This window comes from Pseudorasbora parva, chromosome 9 (assembly GCF_024679245.1).
Source record: "Pseudorasbora parva isolate DD20220531a chromosome 9, ASM2467924v1, whole genome shotgun sequence".
Lineage (NCBI taxonomy): Eukaryota > Metazoa > Chordata > Actinopteri > Cypriniformes > Gobionidae > Pseudorasbora > Pseudorasbora parva.
Window position 1 is genome coordinate 43782187 of NC_090180.1, and position 21328 is coordinate 43803514.

Genomic DNA, 21328 nt, shown 5'->3' on the forward strand with positions numbered 1-21328 from the left:
GGTCATAAAGAGGTCAAGAGACAAGGCTCATTAGCATATACAGTCATCTTTGATCACTGACGGCTCACATCAGAGAACCTGAACTGTGTTATATTCTGAAAGAGCATTGCATTGGGTATCTCAAATAACTTTTGTTTACAGTCTATCAAAGTACAGTAGCTCAAAACAAGCCAAAGTAATAATTGAAAACCAGTGGTGTAGTTGACTCAATTTATAACTTAAAATACAGTAGTTTAACCAAGGTCAGCATGTCAGGAGATAATTGATAAATTACAATCAATGTGAAACTGTCGTATTGATGTCAGTCAGTGTTGGTGTTTATGCATTAGCACAATCAATAACACACACACACACACACACACACACACACACACACACACACACACACACACACACACGTCGTGTTTCCATGTTTTATGGGGACTTTCCATAGGCGTAATGGATTTCATATTGTATACTGCCCCTGCCCCTAAACCTACCTACCTAGGATTTCGGATATTGCCATCTTTGTGGGGACATTTTGTCCCCATAACTTAGGGATTACCAGGCCACACACACACACACACACACGCACACATGTGGTTTACAGGGACTCTCCATAGGTATAATGGTTTTTATACTGTACAAACCGTATTTTCTATCCCCTTACACTGCCCCTACCCCTTAACCTACCCATCTTTAAAGCTATTTGAAATATATGAGAATGTCCTCATAAACCACATTTATTGTGTAATAGTGTAATAACAAATTTGTGTCCTCATAAACCACACACACACACACACACACACACACACACACACACACACACACACACACACACACACACACGCGCGCGCGCGCGCGCACACACACACACACACACACACACACACACACATTGACACAATGCAATCTCTTCTTACCCTACCCATCACAACTAAGTGCCTCATCCGAACCCTTATCTAAACCAACCCTTAATCTACTTTGACTAAAAGTCAAACTGGGTTTCACAAAGATACGCACACGCACACGCACACGCACACACACACACACACACACACACACACACACACACACACACACACACACACAAGCTTGTAATGTAATTGGATCTTCATATCCATTTATTTATATACCCATTTACTTTGCCATGCATTTATTTATTTCATTTATTTTTTTTGGTAAATCTAGTTAGAGCTGGTAGACCATCTTATTTTTATAAGATTAATCCTTTAAGTTAATCCTTACAGTTAGCCCTACTGCTGTTAAATTTTTAATTACCTTTTGGTCATTAAATTGGCAAATCAAATTGTCATCACTTAGCGCTTCAGAATGACTTTGGGACCAGTTGCATGAGTATGCTAAAATCACTCCTTCAGACGCCACTCATTAGCATGTGTGCTCTTAATAGTGATCACTTAATTCTCTTTTGACAATATGGCTTTACGGACTCATTTAATGTGACAAGCGATTTGTAACATTCACAGGCGAGACGTGTCAATTTGTTCAGCGTGTCACATGGCATGTTCTTAATATTGGTTGCTTTTAAATTCTGATTAAAGCATCTGGATCAGATGATTGAAAGAATAATATTAACATTCTTTAGTCGGATAGATAAATCAAAGCCTAAAAACTCACCTAAATGAGCCATTCATCTGTGTCTGTGCTCCCCGAGGGACAAAATGCCAGGAAACTATTGGGTAAATATCAAACTTTAAATCATTCACTGGAACCCAATGAGATTTCTCAGATCTCTGACTCATTCTAAACTCATTTGGGACTCATTTGGCATCTCAGACCTTCATGCTATCCATAACATTCTCTGCCACTCTACATTTTTTGATGAATTTCTTTAGTCCAGGTTTGTAGTTTCTCTTTTGGTTTGGTGTTTTCAAATGAATGTGAGTTGTGCATTGAAGAGAGACCTTCTAAAGCCCTCCTGTGAGACCTTTCCTCTGTCAACACGGCTGCTGGGAATGACCTGTGACATTTGAGAGACTTTTACCTTTGTAGGCTGTGATGTCTGCTGGATTCTGTTGAACTCCAAAGACTTTTAAAACAGTTTAAAGAACCACTTGTTTGTAGTGAGCATCTAGAGACCCTTCCTTTAGGGGGAAAGTAGTAGAAATGGTCTAATGTTGCTCATTAGTGTCTGAATTTTGTGAATTTCATTGTTGTTGCATTAATATCTGGGTTGTCAGTCTGGTCCATATATGTAAGTGGAAGCTCTGTTCCAAAACCAAGTGAGTTGCAAACCTAGATGCAGGCTAGTTATAATAAGTTATAATACATTTGTATTTTTTCCCTCCTTGTCAATTGTGTAAATGTTGTGTAGAATAACAAGTGTAACCCCATAAAACGAATTGCTGATTGATTATGGTTAATTTGAAGACGTATTACGTGCATTAAAGCATAATTATAACTTTTAAAACATCTAATTCTGGACAAATTGGAAGCAGCGGATGAATCCTTTAAAGAGACTGCATTAAAGAGATGGAAAAATCAAAATAACTTGCTACAAATATAATAGTTTCATTCACTGAACTAATTCAAAGTGGAATATTTCATCTAAATGTTGATGCATATTAGTCACATTAGTGTGATGTGCATGTGGCAGAGGATGAAGCGCATGGCAAAGGATTCAAATGAAAAAGTCTTTAATTCTGACATCAATCACAATGAACAGGCGCATAACTACGATAACATAACTACATACTCCTAAACGCCCATCAATACAGGACAGCCCAGACTGGGAAACAAGGAGCAATCGAGATAATTAAAGAGCTGATAAACAAGGCACCGGTGAATGGGATGAATGAAGCACATGAGGGGAAACAGGCTCAAAGGAAAAAATAACAGAAGACAAAGGCAAAGCAAACAGAACTCTGCATGGCAATTCGAGTGTTTGACACCCTTTTAGGTAATATTATTCAGAAACAATAAGAGCAACAATAAATGGGAACACTATAAATATTCGAGCCTCGTCAGGCAAACAAGCTAAATGTTTAGAAATTGGAGAAATACTTTCGTTCTCATCTGAGGTTAATTTGCCATAAATGTTCTTTGTTGTCTGGGAGCTCGCCTTTCTTCACTCGAGCTGAAGACTCTGGCTGCCGGTGTATCTGTTGAATAATATTAGATATTAACCCTATTGATTTTCAGAAAGTACAGTAATGCACAATTTCAATTTCATTCAAAAGATTGGATTGGTAAGATATTTTAAATGTTTTTGAAAGAAGACTCTTATGTTCACCCAGGCTGCTTTTATTTGATAAAAATTACAGTAAAAACAGCATTTTAGTGAACATTATCACAATTTAAAGTAACTGTTTTATATTTGAATATATTTTTAAATGTAATTTGTTCCTTCGATTTTTGAGCATCATTACTCCAGTCTTCAGTGTCACATGATCCTTCAGAATTCTTTTAAATATGATGATTTGCTGCTCAAGACACATTTCTTATTATTATCAATGTTGAAAGGGTTTATTGATGAATAGAATCAATAATAATAAATCATTTAAAGAAAAATAAATATTTTGTACCATTATAAATTCCTTAATGCAGCCTTGATGAATTAAATTATTGATTTCTTTAAAGCTGCAGTCTGTAGTTTTTCCTCTTTGTAGCCATCTCTCTTTGAAATCCGCAATTGCAGTTCCTCGCGGAATGATCAACTTTACGTGAATTGTGCCTCAGCACGGTACAGCGTGGATGAATCCAATGTTTTTTTAGGAGAATATGCGGCTGTCAGTTACTGCACTGATGTGTATACTGTCATTCAGAATCACAGATTCTACTGTTTGAAATCATGACCAACATAAAAAAATGTTAATTTTAATAATTTTTAACCCAAAAAAGTTACGGACTGCAGCTTTAAGAAAAAAACATACAGACTTCAAATATTAGAACTGTGTAATATTTTAGTACTCAAATAAAAACAAAATAACAAACAATAGTAGTGATTACTTGTTAAATATGTCCTCTTCTCTTTCACTTCTTCATTCGTAAATTCACTTTTTTTTAAGTGAGCCTAATGCGTTTTAGATTATGGGAGGCACTTCGGTTTTGCAGAAGTTCAACTCAAAAAGATTAAAACAAATCTTTTAAAATCAGTCAGTTTGACTGGACGAGCTGTAAAATCAAAATAAAATAGTCCAATTAGTCCAATAATAGTGGACGGAATGAACTTGCACACTGTCAGCAGTGCCTTTTAACCAGGATTACTGAGTGAACATGACTAATTAAGTCATTATGGCTAATTAATATTCATGAGGAAAGCTGATTAGATTCGCAGTGTTTTGAGATGTCCCGGTCAAGTTTCATGTGTCTAGTGATGATGCCATGGGTCACAGTAGGTGACGTCATTCCCGTTAGAAACACACACACACACACACACACACACACACACACACACACACACACACACACACACACACACACACACACACACACACACACACACACACACACACACACACACACACACACACACACACACTATAAACCTCACTTAAAAGAAAAGAACTGAGTAGAGGCAGCAGAAAGAGCAATAACCTTCAAACAAGACCTTTGAAGAGCTCAGAGTAGACGGAGAGAACCGTCCGAATGTGCAGCACAGGGAGCTTCTCCATAGATGAAAGCAGGCCAGCGGTGATGTGTCTTTGAGACTTTGGCCTGGCATTATCTCCTGCATCAGGTAATTGAAGGGCCTCTGTAAGAGAAATCATCATCATGAACGAACGGCAGGGAGGGAGACACAGGTAGAGCTGAGCACCTAACGGCAAAAACCAAGAGAATGTCTGGGAGAGAGGTAAACGGACAAGACTATAATTGTTTTACAATGAGATGTAAGTTTTTAAAATGGTGATTATTGCTGCTTAACTCAAATATTAGCATTTCTCTCCTTCCACCTAAGACAGATTTCCATGCTGATTTACCTACAGTTTTTTGTGTGTGTGTGCCCACTGGTTTGACCTACATTACATTATGAGGACCCTTATATTGTAGTGTGTATTCAGGTGTCAGGACATGTCCCCTATATAATGAGGCTCAGATAAACCCTACAAATTGCCAAAAACATTTTTTGCAAGCATTAATACCCATATAATGTTCGATGTTTATCATATTATAGTAGCTGTTTTTCTAGTGATTTTATTTGGGGGCTCTTAAAAGTCTGACATATACTTATCTTTCCCTTTCTGCACACATCAGGATAGTCACCATCAGCCTATCCGTGTTGTCATGACATGTTGTGATCAGTCACATGACATTTAACACTCAAACTGAGCTTTTGTGAAAGTGAAAGTTTTCAGACTGCTTTAGGCCTCTTCCACAGAACTCTCTTTGAAAATTGATATAAGATTGATAAAACTATTGCTTTTAATAAACATACACTTTGGCTACAAAGATTTATATGTTAAATATTACAATTTGAGTCTTCTTCTCATTATGGCGTGACCAGTAAACAGCAGAATGTTTTGAGAAATCCGCCGCACTAACCTGCTGCTGTGTCTCGGCTTTCAATCACAGCTGTCCCTGAATGTCTCCCTGGAGAAAAAACATTTCCAGCGTGAGGAATTAGATCTCTGCATTAGTCTCAGGCCGGTCAGCCCTGCTCTCAGCCTTATTGGATTTTCGGGGTGTTCAGGAAACTCCATTATATAATGGCCCCATTGTGTGAAGCAAGTGGAAAAATACTAAAGTACAAGAAACAAAAAGAGGAATAAACGAAAACAATTGTTCTTTTGAAAGAGCTGTGTAAGGCAACCACAGTGTGGGTTTTATGACTCTATTGGAGTTCAATATGTTTTTATTCAGATGAATATGCTATAATAAAAACATTTACTGTATAGAGTACTTGATTATTTTGCAATAAATATTTAAGCTAAACTGTTGGGAAGCAATTAAAAAGCTGGGAAGCTAAGTAAATTATCATATTTATTTTATTTTTATTAGTTTTGAATCAATTTTAGAAATTTGACTTCATATTAGAAATAACATACATATTTTGATCAATTTAATGTATCCTTGCTGAATATTTATTAATTTCCTTCCAAAACAATATCTGACAGACCCCAAATGTTTGAACAATAGTGCATATCTGAGCACAGTTTAAAGGTCCCATGCATGGATTTTTTTTATTTTATATTGTTTCCTGAGGTGCACTTATATTGTTAGTATGGTTTTTACATAAAAAAATGTAGAAATAAAAGGCATTTTTTTTCTATACTGATATTAGCTCTCTGGCTGGAATTGAGTTGTTGAGAGTGTGAGTTTTTGTTTCTGTTTTATCACAGATATTTCTATTGTATCTGAGGGCTCTGAATAAACACAAGTGAACTTTGCAACGTTATTTCTCTCACAAAATGCTTTCAACCACAACTAACAACAAACACACAACATAAAACAGTAAGAGTGCACTATGCAACTTTCCGTCCACTGGAGGGCGCCTATTCTAAACAAAAGCGTAGTTTGATGACGCCAAGTTTGAGCGCAGCATCTTGGGACATGTGGTCTTCACCTCACAGCCGGTGGAAAATAGGACTCGGGCAGAAATCATGTTGATGGATGTGATTATTAACGTTACTGTAGTGTAAAGCAGAGCAGGACCGAGTGTTGTGGAGCTTAGAACATGGCTGCTGGAGCGATTGTTATACAAACACACGACTCGCGAGTACCGGGACTTTCATTATGAAGGGACGGGACACAGTCGCTGGGCGGGCGCACTTCCAATTTTTCCGGTCATGATTATAAGGTAAAGCAGCTCTGTTTATCATATTAGATACATATAAGTGTGTTTAAAATGATGTTATGACGTTACTCTGTGCGTTCACACTGCTAAGAGAAAAGCGCTACTGTAGAATAAAACCGAGGGTAGCGCAGATACGACGCGATTGACAGGCGATTCGCTCAAACGCTATGCTGAAACGTCCCGGTCCTTAGTTAAAATAGCAATTTTCTCACAATTTACAAATAGTTGGAAACATTTGGGATATTGTAAGTACTCAACTGAACAAAATTTATAACACTAGCCTAGGGGTTTTTGGATATTTTACTGCAAAAATACTACATAGTGCACCTTTAACAGCATCATTCATTATAACGGCAGTTTGGACAAGTGTGTACTGCATATATACGTGTGATTGACAGATCCCAACATTATAAAGAGTGTTATTTGATCGCTCTCTGTAGTTTAATCATTTAAATAACAGATTTTTTCATGCAGAAATGACGTGAAGTTGATGGTTTTAGCCACTGGCTTGATTCATTGATGCATCAAGACAGCCAGCGGCGGGACTGACAGTATTAAACAATTTAGAACGAAAGTCTGTGAACTTGAATGATTAGCTACACATCAGAACTCACTGATCCCAGATCAGGCATTAATGAACACTGTTACTCACTGTTTGTGGCGGTGCTGTCGAATCCATTAGGTAAAGCCTGAGCTGACATCGCGAATGATAAACTGAATCCATTCTCTACTAATTCTCTGGGCGGGCGAAACAGAGGAAGGGGAGGAAACCTTTCCTGATGACGTCATAACAGGAGAATTCAAGATCAGCTCGTCTGGGCTCTGATTCTCTCAAAGGCAGAGAAAGACAGCCATACATTTCTAGCCACTTAGGGACAATATTCAGGCTAGGGGAACTCATATTAACGTTGAAAAACCTCATAAAATAAAATGTTCATGCCATTGGACCTTTAAAACACCAAGATCCTTTCTAAAATTTCTGGAAGATAACTGTGTGTTAAAATCTAAGAAGTTACAGTCTCAATTTGTTCTCCATTTAAACTCTTTTGGACCGCTGTAAAGTTCCATAAAGCTCAGCTCCTATAGACAATTAATTGATAATGCTCCTTTATTATATAGAATTTATGAATTTGTTTGCTATGAAGTCTCCTGATCATCAAGATAAATCTGTTTATCATCTGCGATTTCTGAAGAAAAAAAATGAAGCAATCATTGGGTCATTTAATAAATGGAATGGGAGAACAGAGCGCTGTAGAGTGTGTGAATGTTTGTGTTAATGTGTATCTGACAGTGGGGCGGTACATTCATCTAACAGGCGTATAATCTCACTCCACTGATGCGCCGCTCTTCAGCTGCAGGCTGATTGGCCTCTTCATCTCTCCAGTCACAGTTTGTTTCATTAACTGCTTTTCTATTTCTCTTTTTCCTCCTCACCTCCTCTGTCTTTTCTCTCTCCAGCATAATAAGATGCCTAAATGTTAATGCGTAGCTATTTAATTGCCAAAGGGCGTGTTTTTGCATCCATTTGTACTATTGCTAATTGTTTTTAAATTGTTTAAAAAGTAAACATGCTAGATGAACATCTTTGACTGTTGAAGCATGTCTTGTTGTCTTAGCATCTCGCACCCTTGAAGCATGTCTTGTTGTCTTAGCATCTCGCACCCTAAGCACCACATTTTTTAAGATGCTCTCTCAAATTAAAAACAGTCCATGCCTGTCCATTCTTTGCATATGGACTATTTAATGCAAAAAAAACTTTCACACCAGTCAAGTGAACCAAACTCTGATGGCAAACAAGCCAAAAGTTCTGGTGTGAAGGTCTCAATTGTTTGTCTGCATGCTATCACCAGACCAAGCTCAATTTAAGATTGAACATTGATCTGGAAAGTCTGCTCTGTATTTTCTACTGCACAAGAGGTGTGATCAACGAGCATAATTCAAATGACACTGTACACAATTAGATAGTCCTTCAACCAATCAGACCACAAGAGGCGTGATCAACGGGCAATGACCCAGCTTCTCTATCCATGTCTATCCTACGTAACATAAGCAGTAGAATTAAATGTAAAGGTTTCTAGACTGAGCTGCAGGGTGAAATCATGAGATCAAGCTGGGTTTACCCAGTCTACTAAATTGCTGCATTTAAGTTTGTCTCAGTGTTTCTTCCAAAAAAATTAAGCAGATGTTATAAAAAAAAGAAAATCATGAAACTCTAGATGGCGCAGGCTGCAGGCACAGTCCTTAATCTGCTTGCAATCCCATCATGCTCTATAGGGAGCAGCTGATTGGTTCCTGCCCTATCAATAGCCAATGAGCTCGCTGCTCAACCTTCAAATTCTGGTTAGTATTTTCCGTAGCAGTTGAAACTAGGGCTGCAACTAGGGATTATTTTAGTAATCAATAGTTCAATAATTTTTTCAGTTAACTGATTAATCGGATAAAACACCCTTTTTTTTATTGACAAAACCCACTATTCCACTGATGATAGCCTAATGATGTCCTTCAAACAAACTGAGTGTGTGAATTATCCAAAAATTATATATATTTTTCCTTAGAGTATATCGTAAAATGTACATATAAAGAGGCAACCGTAAAAAAAGAATGTTTTACGCTGAGGATGCAAGCGCATGAAAGGGTAGGCTATGTTAAACATTCATGCATTAGCTTGAAGCTGAAAATAAAGAAATCTCATGTATTATGTGATGTATCATGTATCATGTATTAGCATCTTGGATCCCACACCTTTTCCGCAGCAGCTTGCTCTGTTTCCTCCACTATTTTTAGATCCATATTGTCCATAGAAATGCGTTATAGTGCTGTAATTTGGCGTGACTGGTGGAAGTTTTCCATGTACAGAGGGCAGACCCAACTAATTGATTAATGAGAATCGTTAGACATTTGCTTACTTAAGAGGGTATGTGTATGCATACTAGATAGTATATCTCGCATCATTGTCTTGGAAGAATTTGGAATAATTTCTGAATTTTGATGGAGAGGTGAATCAGAGTAGACTGCCCAATCTGCCTGGAAGCCTGTACAAACTTTTATCCTGCTTCTGATAAAAATTTGAACAATCACAAACCGGCTTACCCACCTGGCGCGCTATTGGCGAGTTTAACACGATGACCGCCAGAGAAGTGATGGATCTTTGGTCTGATTGGTTGAAGGACTATCCAATTGCGTACAGAGTCATTTGAACCATGCCCATTGATCACGCCTCTTGTGCCGTAGAAATACAGAGCAGACTCCACAGACCAATGTTCAATCTTAAAGGAATGAGCTTGGTCTGATGATAGCCAGACAAGAATCTGAGCACATTGAGATCTCTTCTGACACTCTAGAGAAGACGCATGTAAGATGTTTTTTTTTTCTCAGGGGATTCAAACAAAAGCCTCAATTTAACCCATTGCTGTAGGAGAAACATTTGAGATATTAAAGAGATGACATTTGTTTTTTGTCCTATGGGAAGAGACCCAGTTTGTCATTAGTGATCATACTGCCATCACCGCTGGAGGCTTCAGTCACGCTCAACTCCTCCCACCAACACTCGTGTCGTGAAATCAGGAGTCTGGGTTAATCTGGACTGCGCTGTATATTTGAGCGAGTGTGCGAGAGTGAGAGAGCAAGCGTACTGCAGTACCGTCACACACTCCTGTGCTCAGACCCGGAGTGGAGCTCAAGGGACTGGAGGAGGAGGAGGAGGAGGAGGAGGCGAGATCAGGGTTTGATGACTGCCGTGTCCCAACCACAGCTCATCTGAAGAGGGGAATCTCTCCTCTGCTCCGGCTCTGGGATTAAGTTTTTCCTTGTCTTGACATCATGGAGTCTCCCACCAGAGAGATCGAGGAGTTTGAAAGCACGTCGCTCAAGTACTTACAGCCCGACCAAATCGAGAAAATCTGGCTCCGACTGCGTGGACTGTGAGTATGAGCTTTTCAACAGGTTTTCTTGTGTGTGTGTGTGTTTGTGTGTGTGTGTGTGTGTGTGTGTGTATGTGTGTGTGTGTGTGTGTGTGTGTGTGTGTGTGTGTGTAAGAGGTTGACAAAGAGGCTGAATCTCATGTAAACAGGTCACTTTCCACCCAAAATCAAAAAGAAAAAATACGAAATTAAAATCTGCCTAAAGCATGTTTTAGGGCTATTTTTACATGGAGACATTATATTTTAAGGACAATTTAAGTTTTTTTTTTTTTGTTGTTGTTGTTGATTGATTTTATTTTTAAATGATTAAATAAAAACTGCATTCTTGGACACATGCAGGATTTGGATAGACAAATAATGTAAAAAATAATAAAAATAAACATTTTAAAAATTCATGTTTTCTTTTTCCATTTTAATAAAAACAGATGTTTTTTGATAATTTATTGATTTTCATGAAAATGTCACCATGCAGAAAGTCTTGATGCTCATATATTTTCTGGACAGATTCACAAGAATAAAATGTACTTTTTATTTTAAATAAGCATTTAATATATAAATATTCAGAAATATTGTTCTTTAAATTATAGTAATTGTTTATATAAAGGTGTATTATTGTGATTTTATTCACTTATTCAATTTCAGACTGCAGAGCTCGTGAATTTTTATTAATATGTTTCAAATACTTCTCAAATATATTAAACAGCTCCGTCATCTTGAAAAAACCGAATCTCTTTCGATGTCAATCAGTTTTTCTCTCTGGCTGACTGTTATTGAGCAGCTGGATGAAAAAGTCTCTTATTGTCCCAGAACCCAGTGAAATGAAATGCAATTTTCTCACTATGTGTGAAGAAAAGACGAGTGAGAGAAAATGGAAAGAAAAAGCAAGAAAGAGATGAATGAATGGAGGTCTTGTGTGTCTCCTCTCATATGTTCTCCCTTCATGCAGTAGAATAATAACTTTCCTTGGTTTTTTTCGTGTGTTTGTGTGTATTGAGTCAACATGAAATCCAATGAACTGGAGTTTCTTAAAGCATGTTTCTGGTCCAATTGATTAGAGTGCTTTAATCCAAAGAAGAAAATGTTTCAGAAGAAGAAAATCTTCATAAGCTTTCATTCAAACGTATTAACTTGTTCCACTTCTGAAATGACTTTCCTTTTCGGCTGATGTAAATACGTGGTTATATTTCCACTCCTCTCCAACCACCTGTCATACAGAGACACTTTTCACAATCCAATGAATACCTATGGACAAAATCATGCCCCTCCCATCTTATTTTACTCATTAAATATCATATCATACTCACTTGAACATACATCACAGTCATATTACAGACTTATATAAAGAATAGTTAGGCTACACATGTAACATAAACATACACAATCAACTTAATAGTTAATTCAAACATGTTTTCTGTGGAACAAATAAAGCTCACAATGACAGCAGAGAGTACCTGTCAAGCTCAAATAACACCAAAAAGCAACATAACAGTGCATATATGATAATTGACATCACACTGTATAGTTTATATGTTCTCATCATTCGTGAATAAGCACGTTTGCTGTTCTGTGTAACGGAGGGCAAAACAAGTGCTCTTTTTGACAAAATTGCGTCAGTCCCTCTAGTTGACTGGGCTGGATTGTTGCCCGTCACATGACGTCAGGCCAGTTCGCAGGACGTTAAGCTGTTTCACAGTGTTTTTGGCATGTAGAGCAGCTGTATATGTGGATGTTAAAGGTTACTGCAGGGGTAAATCTGACCACATCGGCATTTAATCTCACAGAAAGCCTCAAACATGCACAGCTGTCGTGGGTGTGCGCACATACGTGGATTATGGTTATGCATGTGCCTTGTGTGCATACAACCTCTTAATGGTGTGAAGCAGTGCTCATAATTGTGTTTGGGGACTTCAGAAACAGCAATAAGGAGTTTCCTTCTCTTACGGAGTAATTTCAGGCACCAGTGATAGTGGCTCATGGCAGAAATGAGTAATGATTGGCCTGCTCAGATTTTTCCTGTGCGCTGACTAATTGCTTCACCGTCCTTGTGTTATTAATGGCCTTTATGGAGACATATATGGACTGTTAGCAACACAGCCAACGTATACTAGAAGAAGTGGCACTTTAAACACCCTGTATTCAAAGTCATTTATGCTTGGATTCTTAATGGAGGGAGGCTAGGAGGCTTAATGGCTTGTGAAACTAAATTTGTGTAGAGTCGCAAAAACTGAAAAGATTCATTCATTTATTTAAATCATAAAGGGCATGCGTTTGCATGGTGTATGTGGAGAAATGTTATGTAATCTGAAAAGTATGCTATAACATAAGAAGGTTTTCTCATGAATATTTATTAATATTCATCTTTATGGATTAATATATTAGACCACTATTAAAATGTGACCTCAGTCTCAAAAATGTGTTCTAAGAATGTTCCCATTAAGTAATAAAAACATTATAACATTATAGCCCAGTTTTTAAATGTTTTACGTTAAAGGTGCACTATGCAACTTCCCGTCCACTGGAGGGCGCCGGTTCTAAACAAAGGCGTAGTTTGATGACGTAAAGTTTGAGCGCAGCATCTTGGGACATGTGGTCTTCACCTCACAGCCGGTGGAAAATAGGACTCGGGCAGAAATCATGTTGATGGATGTGATTATTAACGTTACTGTAGTGTAAAACAGAGCAGGACCGAGTGTTGTGGTGCTGAGCACGGCCGCTGGAGCGATTGTTAAACAAATACCCGCCTCACGAACACCAGGACTTTTATTATGACGGGACACAGTCGCCAGCGCCTGCACTGATCCGCTCTTCCGGTTATGATTATGAGGTAATAGAGCTCTGTTTATCATATTAGATGCATTTAAGTGTGTTGAAAATGATGTTATGACGTTACTCTGTGCGTTCACTTGTTCACACTGCTAGGGTAGCGCAGATATGACTTGAATGACAGGCGACTCGCTCACACGCTATGCTGAAACGTCCCTGTCCTTAGTTAAAATAGCAATTTTCTCACAATTTATAAATAGTTGGAAACATTTGGGATAATGTAAGTACTCAACTGAACAAAATATATAACACCAGCCTAGTGGTTTTTGGATATTTTACTGCAAAAATACTACATAGTTCACCTTTAACATTTCATCTTAGCGTTCTTCAAACATTCTGACAGTGTCACTTTTGAATGTTCTCAGAAAATTCTGAAACAAATAAAAAATCATTTTAAAAAATTTTAGATGAACATCTAGCTAAAACATTTCAGATAAAAGCGCTCCATTAACAATGTATAAATAAAGTTTTTGTGCTAATATTTTGAAAATATTATTTAAGACCACTCTGAAAAAAGTATGTTGGATTTACAATATTTAATTGTGTACATCGGTCCCACATGAATCAATTAAGTTAAACAAACATAATTTTTTTCGTGTAACGCCAACATCATGGAATTTATTAATTTTAAGTGATCCAATTAAGTAGTTTCAAAGTGAAATTTATAAGTCTCCCTGACTGGATTCCGGTATTCAAAATCATATATTCATTCATCCACTTCATTTTCATATTTTAATTTTACACAATGAATTATAATACTGCACTAGCTAGTTGACAAACGTTTAGCTAGCAGTAACACACATTAGCATCTTAAATACTAAGCATTAAAAGCTTTTTCAGCATAGCAGTATTGACATTATTGTTTTAGTCCACAGCTTAGGCAAATGCTCCACGCTTCTGCACATTGGTAACCCACTGTAATTTAAATTGTTCTTATAATTCCAACCTAATTGAATATTAAATGCTATAAAACACAATCAAGTCTTTGATTGTCCTTGCTCCAAAAATACATAAAATAACACTTTACATATAAAATGACAACATTAACCCTGTGTCCCAATTCGCATACTATCCATATTAAATAGTATTCGAAAATAGAATTAGTATGTCCCAAATCGTAGTACATTGAAAAGAGTATTCCACAGATACCCGGATGGTTTACTATTTCCTCTCCGAATTCGATGTGCACTCTAACGACTGATATTGCCCACAACCCATTGCGCGTTGGACGAGGATTCGATTAGAACTACAAACTTGGATAAAAAGCGTTAAAAAACTACAAACATGACGGATATGCGAGTCCGACGGTTAAGAAGTTTAGATAAAGGGGTTTGAGTGGCCAACTATCAATATTTAACCTGACAAAAATATATTTATTCAATGTTGTCCTCATTATATTTCACCTGCAGCAGCATTGTAATCTTTTGTAATGACACGTTTGGCCATTAAAGGAGTACTTCAGCGCTGGGAAGATGAATCTGTATTTAAACTGGGTCCTCAATGTAGTAGAAATGTGAAATTATTTTTTAATTTGGTGCCTTCTAGACTGAGTAAAGACAAAAAATGTATTTTTGTCTCATGGGGATGAAAGACTACAATTCCCAGAATGCTTCGCTGCCCTATGAGGCCATTCCCAAAGCCACCAACTTGATTACAGTGACTGAGTTAGAGAAGACACTACAATTAAAAACTGAACGTGTCTGTTCAATATAATGAGTGAGTCACCGCACGAGTCTCACAGCACTGAGCACTAACTACACGAGTGAAAAAGCTGATGAGGTCTCGTGATGAGAGCTGAGGTAATCGCGACTACACTCACAGCATACATTCACAACGCGAGTTCAGTCTGGCACGCGTTTCAGTTCATGCCTTTGCAAGCTTAACTTTCATAGAAATTAATTTGAGAAGTTAGAAGACTTACATTGCTCACCATAGCTCCGTTTAAATGAGTGCATGTAGCTGAGCTGAGCTCTCCCTGCGAGCTGAGTGTAATCTCCCCATCCCCCATGCGCAGATTCAAAACATGCAGAAATGGCTCCCTCTGCTGGCTGTAGTCTTTAGCCTTTGGCCAAACATTCCTCCTATAATGCAAATATCGTCAATTTGCATCATAGGAGGAATTTTTCCAGAAATAAAATCCATAAATCTCTTGTCTCAGGGGGATATGAGGGGGGAAAGCACAATCATTTGAATATACTCCAGGGTTTCTACTGATACAAGGCCATATGCTAATCACTGAAGTAACCCTTTAACTTTTAAATGCATCATTATATTTAAACTGCAAACACATGAGGAGAGTCTCTGCATTAAAGATGGCACATGGCAGATCAACGAGCGGCTACATTTCTCTCCGATACGGTAGGAGATTAAACTGAATGTGGAGGATTTGAACGGTGATGAATCTGACGATGATTGACAGGGCAGATAAACGGTGACGGGATGCACGTAACTAAGCGACAGAGTCTGTTAAAGATGGCGAAGTAGTATGTCCCGAAGCTTGCATACTTTTCTGCTTCACACTCAAAAGTATATACCTTTTCTTCACAAATAGAGTAAATACTTTTAGGACATAGTTTAAGTAGGAGAATTGGGACGCAGTCTTACTCTCTCCTGATTTAGCCACATGCAAAGCATTCTGGGAACTAACAAGCCCCGCCCAGTTTCAGATAATGCAACACAAATCATTCATGTAACACAATACAAACGGATTAAGTTTGACTTCAATTTGACTTAAATATTTATGTGGATTTAACACAATCAAATTAAGTTAGGTCAAAATGTATAGCAATTGTTTTGCTTTAGCTCATTTTAATTAAGCAATTTGAACTTTGTTTTTTCAGTGCAGATAACATTGAGCGAACATTCTATTAATGTTACTGGAAAAATGTGTGTGTGTGTTTGTGTGTTTGTGTGTTTGTGTGTTTGTGTGTTTGTGTGTGTGTGTGTGTGTGTGTGTGTGTGTGTGTGTGTGTGTGTGTGTGTGTGTGTGTGTGTGTGTGTGTGTGTGTGTGTGTGTGTGTGTGTGTGTGTTAAAGAAATGCATAAGATACTATTGTAAACAGAAGCCAAATGCAGGTTTTTAACATAGTGTTTGTTTTGTTTCAGGAGGAAGTACAAGAAAACATCACAGAGGTAAGGCCGGCAAGATCTGAGGTGTGCTGAAGTCATCATCGTCCTCTGTGAACAAACACTTTCAGCTAATAAATCTGATTTCTCTAATATTTGTGCTTTGTGTACTGTATGTATAAGCCAGAGTCAGAAACCTTCACTGGAGCATGGTCTCCCTGATGGAAAATTCAGCTAATACTACCTTAAGGTAGCTGGTTTGCTGGTCTAAATTGGTGTAGGTGGTTAAACTCCTTGCTAGAAAAATCTCATAAGGTCAGGCTGTTTAAAATTTTTTTACATAGTAAGTGGAATGTTTCTGTTCCAAAGTGGTCTACACTCTTAAAAATTAAGGTTCTTAATTGGTGTATTAAGCCTCAATAACCTTTAACACCCATGGAAACAAAAAGCTCTGTACATTTTTTAAATATTTATTGCACTAATGAGTAAAAAAAAAATATCTATTTTTTTCTTTTTTCTGCATATTCTGTATGTACACTGAAAAAGCAATTCATGTCTCCGATTGAACAATTTCTTGTGACTGATCACATCTAAATTTTTCAGTTGGCCAAATTGAATTTCTGTGCATTAAATTGCATCAATTCACAGAAATTCACTTTGGCCATCTGAAAAATGTAGATGTGATCAGTCTCTACAACATTTTCAATTGGAGACATGATTTTCTAAGCCTACAGGCATACAGCTCTGAAAAAAATTAAGAGACCACTTAACATTGATTTCTCAATGTTAAGTGGTCTCTTCATTTTTTGCATTTTTTCCAATATACATACTATATTTGTGTTAATTTGCATTCAAATATTATGTACTTTTATTTGTATGCATAAAATGTCGAAAACATTAAATGTTTCTTGTCTTTTCACATTCAGGAATGACATGAATCACATAAATGCGTATTTTCCATTTAAAACGGCCATATTTGAGAAACTTTTTTCTCACTGAATGTTACTGTTGGTCGTTTAACATTTCGGTCAGTTCAGATCAAAACAGTTCACATGCATTACATTTGCTTACCTCGCTTTCTTTCAACGTTAAACTGACGTATCACGCTGGAATTCGCGTTCTGCTTCTTTGACTGATAAACGGTGCCTACTTTGATTTGATTGGCATTCTCAATGCTAACTCAATGCTCAATGTTAAACTGCTGAGGCAGACCAGACTAAAAATGTGACTTTTAAACCTTTGTCATCCTCATAGTAACATGCAGAGTGTTGAAGTGCAGCAGAGCAATTTGGCCATTTCCAATTACTAACTTAGTGCACCAACAGACAACACGGACCATTAGAAACTAGTTTGAAAAGATTAATAAGTTATTTTTAGTCTTTAGTCTAGTATTAAGAAAGTAAATAAGGTCAGTTTTGACTTTCTGTTGACTTAGGACCAATTTTCAGCTGGTATTCGGATCAAAAGTGGACGAGGGAGACAAATACCTGTTTACACCTGGTGTTTTAATCTGTCTCCTTATTTCTTCGAGGGGAGGATATAGGAGGGGCCTTCCCATAATTTTTACGTCTTTTGTGGATGTTCGAACAAATGTAACCACATCAGCGTTTACACTATGAAATCAAACTGCTCAAAAGTGTTTTCGACTGCCTCTGGAAGTGGTTGAAAGTGGACAACTCGAAACGTTTTAGACCCTGTTTACGGCTGTGTTTAGCGATGTTTAATTGTGGTCCGATCGACCAAAACTCTTCTTAAGGTGCAAACAGGGCTGGATTTTCCAGCAGCCACTCATATAAAAGATGTTCAGAATTCCTGGTAAATCCCATTAGAAACACTGGGACCTGATTCTGGAGTAAGCTTGTAATGGAGTAGAGTTTCCTCGCACATTTATCAGAATTACATGGCAACACAAACCACAAAGAAAGGGGATGACAGCGTGCAGCGTTTGTATGCAGTATGTGGCTTTTAGCATCACAGAAAACATCTGTTGAAACAAATGTGCTTCGGTTTCCACTGAGCACTCTGCAATTATGAGTGAGAAGAGGGGGAGAGACAATAACAGAGAAAGAAAGATGTCAGGAGAGCCAATGCTGAAACATAACGTAAAAGAGGCTGAGAGAGAGAGAGAGAGAGAGAGAGAGAGAGAGAGAGAGAGAGAGAGAGAGAGAGAGAGAGAGAGAGAGAGAGAGAGAGAGAGAGAGAGAGAGAGAGAGAGAGAGAGAGAGAGAGAGAGAGAGAGAGAGAGAGAGAGAGAGAGAGAGAGAGAGAGAGAGAGAGAGAGAGAGAGAGTTAAGTCAGGTCTAATATTAGAGTGAGAGTGGGTTTGATTGGGGAGGGCTCAGCAGAGACTTTCCTCCGCTAACAGAGGGAGGGATGACTTCCTGTGCAGCTCCTCTCTGATTGACAGCTCAATGGGAGTCTGGGTAATTATGGCAGGCTAATTGGCTACAGAGCATTCTGGGACTCTGTCATTACAGAAAGCAACAGGACAGTTACAAACACACGTGTGCATGGACACACACACACACACACATGAAGAAAGGCATGGTTTCATATTAAATGAATTTATGTGGTTTGAGTGGTTATTCTTAATGTAAATTTTATTTTTTAGTACAATTACAACACACTACAATTCAAAAGTCTGGATTAAAAAAAAAAAAGAATACTTTTATTTAGCAAGGATGCATTTATAATGTTACATAAGATTGCAGATTTATAGATCTTTTTTATTCATCAAAAAAAAAAAAAATTGTATCACAGTTCCCACAAACATTTTTCACAGTTTTTAATGTTGATAATAAGAAATGTCTCTTGAGGCTCCATACATTTTGCAACCTTTTTTCCTGCTGGTGCGACTTAATTGTGTTAAAGGTTGCACTGGTTAGGTTAAAGTGACCCTAGTTAACCTTAACCCAACTGATAAGAGCTGCTATTCTGTTTTAGATGATAACATCAAACGAAGCGAAAGCAGAATGAAACCTGTGCGGCACAAACTGCTTATCAGATCGGACCAATAATAGACCCTTCACTCGCTATACATTGTCTTTAAATGGAAGATTGTCTTTTATCTTTTAAATTAGGATATTAGGTAAAGATCATGTTCCATATAGATATTTTGTAAATTTTCTATTATAAATATATCAAAATTGTATTGTTAGTAGTAATGTGCATTGATAAGGACTTCATTTGGATACCTTAAAATGCTTTTTTATTTATTTAAATTTTTAGATTTTTTTTGCACCCTCTGATTCCAAATTTTCAAATAGTTGTATCTTGATTAAATATTATCCTATACAGCTTATTTATTCAGCTTTCAGATTATGTATAAATCTCAATTTCAAAAAAATGTACCCTTATGACTGATTTTGTGGTCCAGGGTCACATTTTTTGATTTGTGGCCGGCGCATTATCCTGCTGAAAGAGCCACAGCCACCAGGGAATACCGTTTCCATAAAAGGGTGAACATGGTCTGCAATGCTTGGGTAGGTGGTACGTGTCAAAGTAACATCCACATGGATGGCATCACCCAAAGCATCACACTGCCTCCGACAGCTTGTTTTCTTCACATAGTGCATCCTGGTGCCATGTGTTCCTCAGGAGCAACACACACGCACCAGGCCATCCATTTGATGTAAAAGAGAACGTGATTCATCAGACCAGGCCACCTTCTTTCACTGTTCTGTGCTCCAGTTCTGATGATCACGTGACCACTGTTGGCGCTTTCAGTGGTAGACGGGGGTCAGCATGGGCACCCTGACTGATCTGTGGCTATGCAGCTCCATACACAACAAACTGTGATGCACTGTGTATTCTGACACCTTTCTATCAGATCCAGCATTAACTTCTTAAACAGTTTTGTCTGTTTGATTGGACCACACGGGCCAGCTTTTGCTCCCTTCGTGCATCAATGAGCCTTGGTCGCCCATGGCCGTGCCGCCAGTTCACTGCTGTTCTGTCCTTGGAGCAGTTTTAATAGATACTGACCACTGCAGACCGGGAACACCCCACAAGAGCTGCAGTCTTGGTGATGCTCTGACCCAGTCGTCTAGCCGTCATAATTCTGTCCTTGTCTCTCAGTCAAATCCTTATGCTTGCCCATTTTTCCTGCTTCTAACACAGCAACTTAAAGGACAACATTTTTGTGTTAAAAGGATCAACATGTGGATAGGTTGACAGTATTAAAACGGTCCCTTTAAGAAGCTCTTTCTCCATAGAATTAGAAAACATAAAACACAAGTTCAACAGCACATGCCATTAATCTCAAAAGTTATTGACTTTTGCAGCTCTATTTTCTATTTAAATTTTTTGAAAGATTTTTGGGAGACCCGCAGTGACAGAAGGTCTTAGAGCTCTTGCACCTGGAGATTGCTCCTTTGAGTAAATAAAAGCTGTAAATGCACGATGATAATAAATGCAAGAATAATTGGTGCAGAATGTTGGAGTGGTGGCTAAAAACACTCACAGAAGGTAAGGAGAAGAGCGTTAGGCTAATTCGGTTCTGAAACACCTGCATGTAAATGACACCAGCAATCACACACACTTCACATGAGCTCTTAAAAACCACTCGACATCTCCATTGATGATAAGAGAGAGTCTTGAATGTTGACTGTGTGTGACACAAACAGGCAGATATCTCTTAAAATATATTGATATGCTATTTATCTGTCATTAAAATGCTCTTGTGTGGTGTTTGTGAAGTGAATTGATAGGAGACTGTAATATACACTGCACACTATTAAAAAGGTATGTGAAACAGAAAAACAACATTTTAAACAATATTCAACAT

At 37.8% G+C, this 21328-nt stretch overlaps 1 protein-coding gene and 1 long non-coding RNA gene across 5 annotated transcripts in view; one reads left to right on the plus strand and one right to left on the minus strand.

Annotated features, from left to right (window-relative positions):
• pde1cb (phosphodiesterase 1C, calmodulin-dependent b) overlaps positions 1-21328 on the plus strand; it is a 98622-nt gene that overhangs the window by 33823 nt on the left and 43471 nt on the right. The window contains exons 1-2 of one of the 4 annotated variants that reach the window (XM_067452746.1): positions 10356-10653; positions 16582-16608. The exons of 2 other annotated variants lie outside the window; for them this stretch is intronic. In XM_067452746.1, the coding sequence (XP_067308847.1) occupies positions 10553-10653; positions 16582-16608 (128 nt within the window). In that variant the 5' untranslated portion in view covers positions 10356-10552. Of the gene's footprint in view, positions 1-10355; positions 10654-16581; positions 16609-21328 lie in introns of those variants that run through there. One more of the 4 variants, XM_067452747.1, reaches the window with a different exon arrangement.
• On the minus strand, positions 2796-6049 carry LOC137089227 (uncharacterized). Its single transcript, XR_010907650.1, has 3 exons — positions 5482-6049; positions 4537-4693; positions 2796-3101 (listed from the first exon to the last, which is right to left on the minus strand). It is a non-coding gene; the product is annotated as an uncharacterized lncRNA (long non-coding RNA).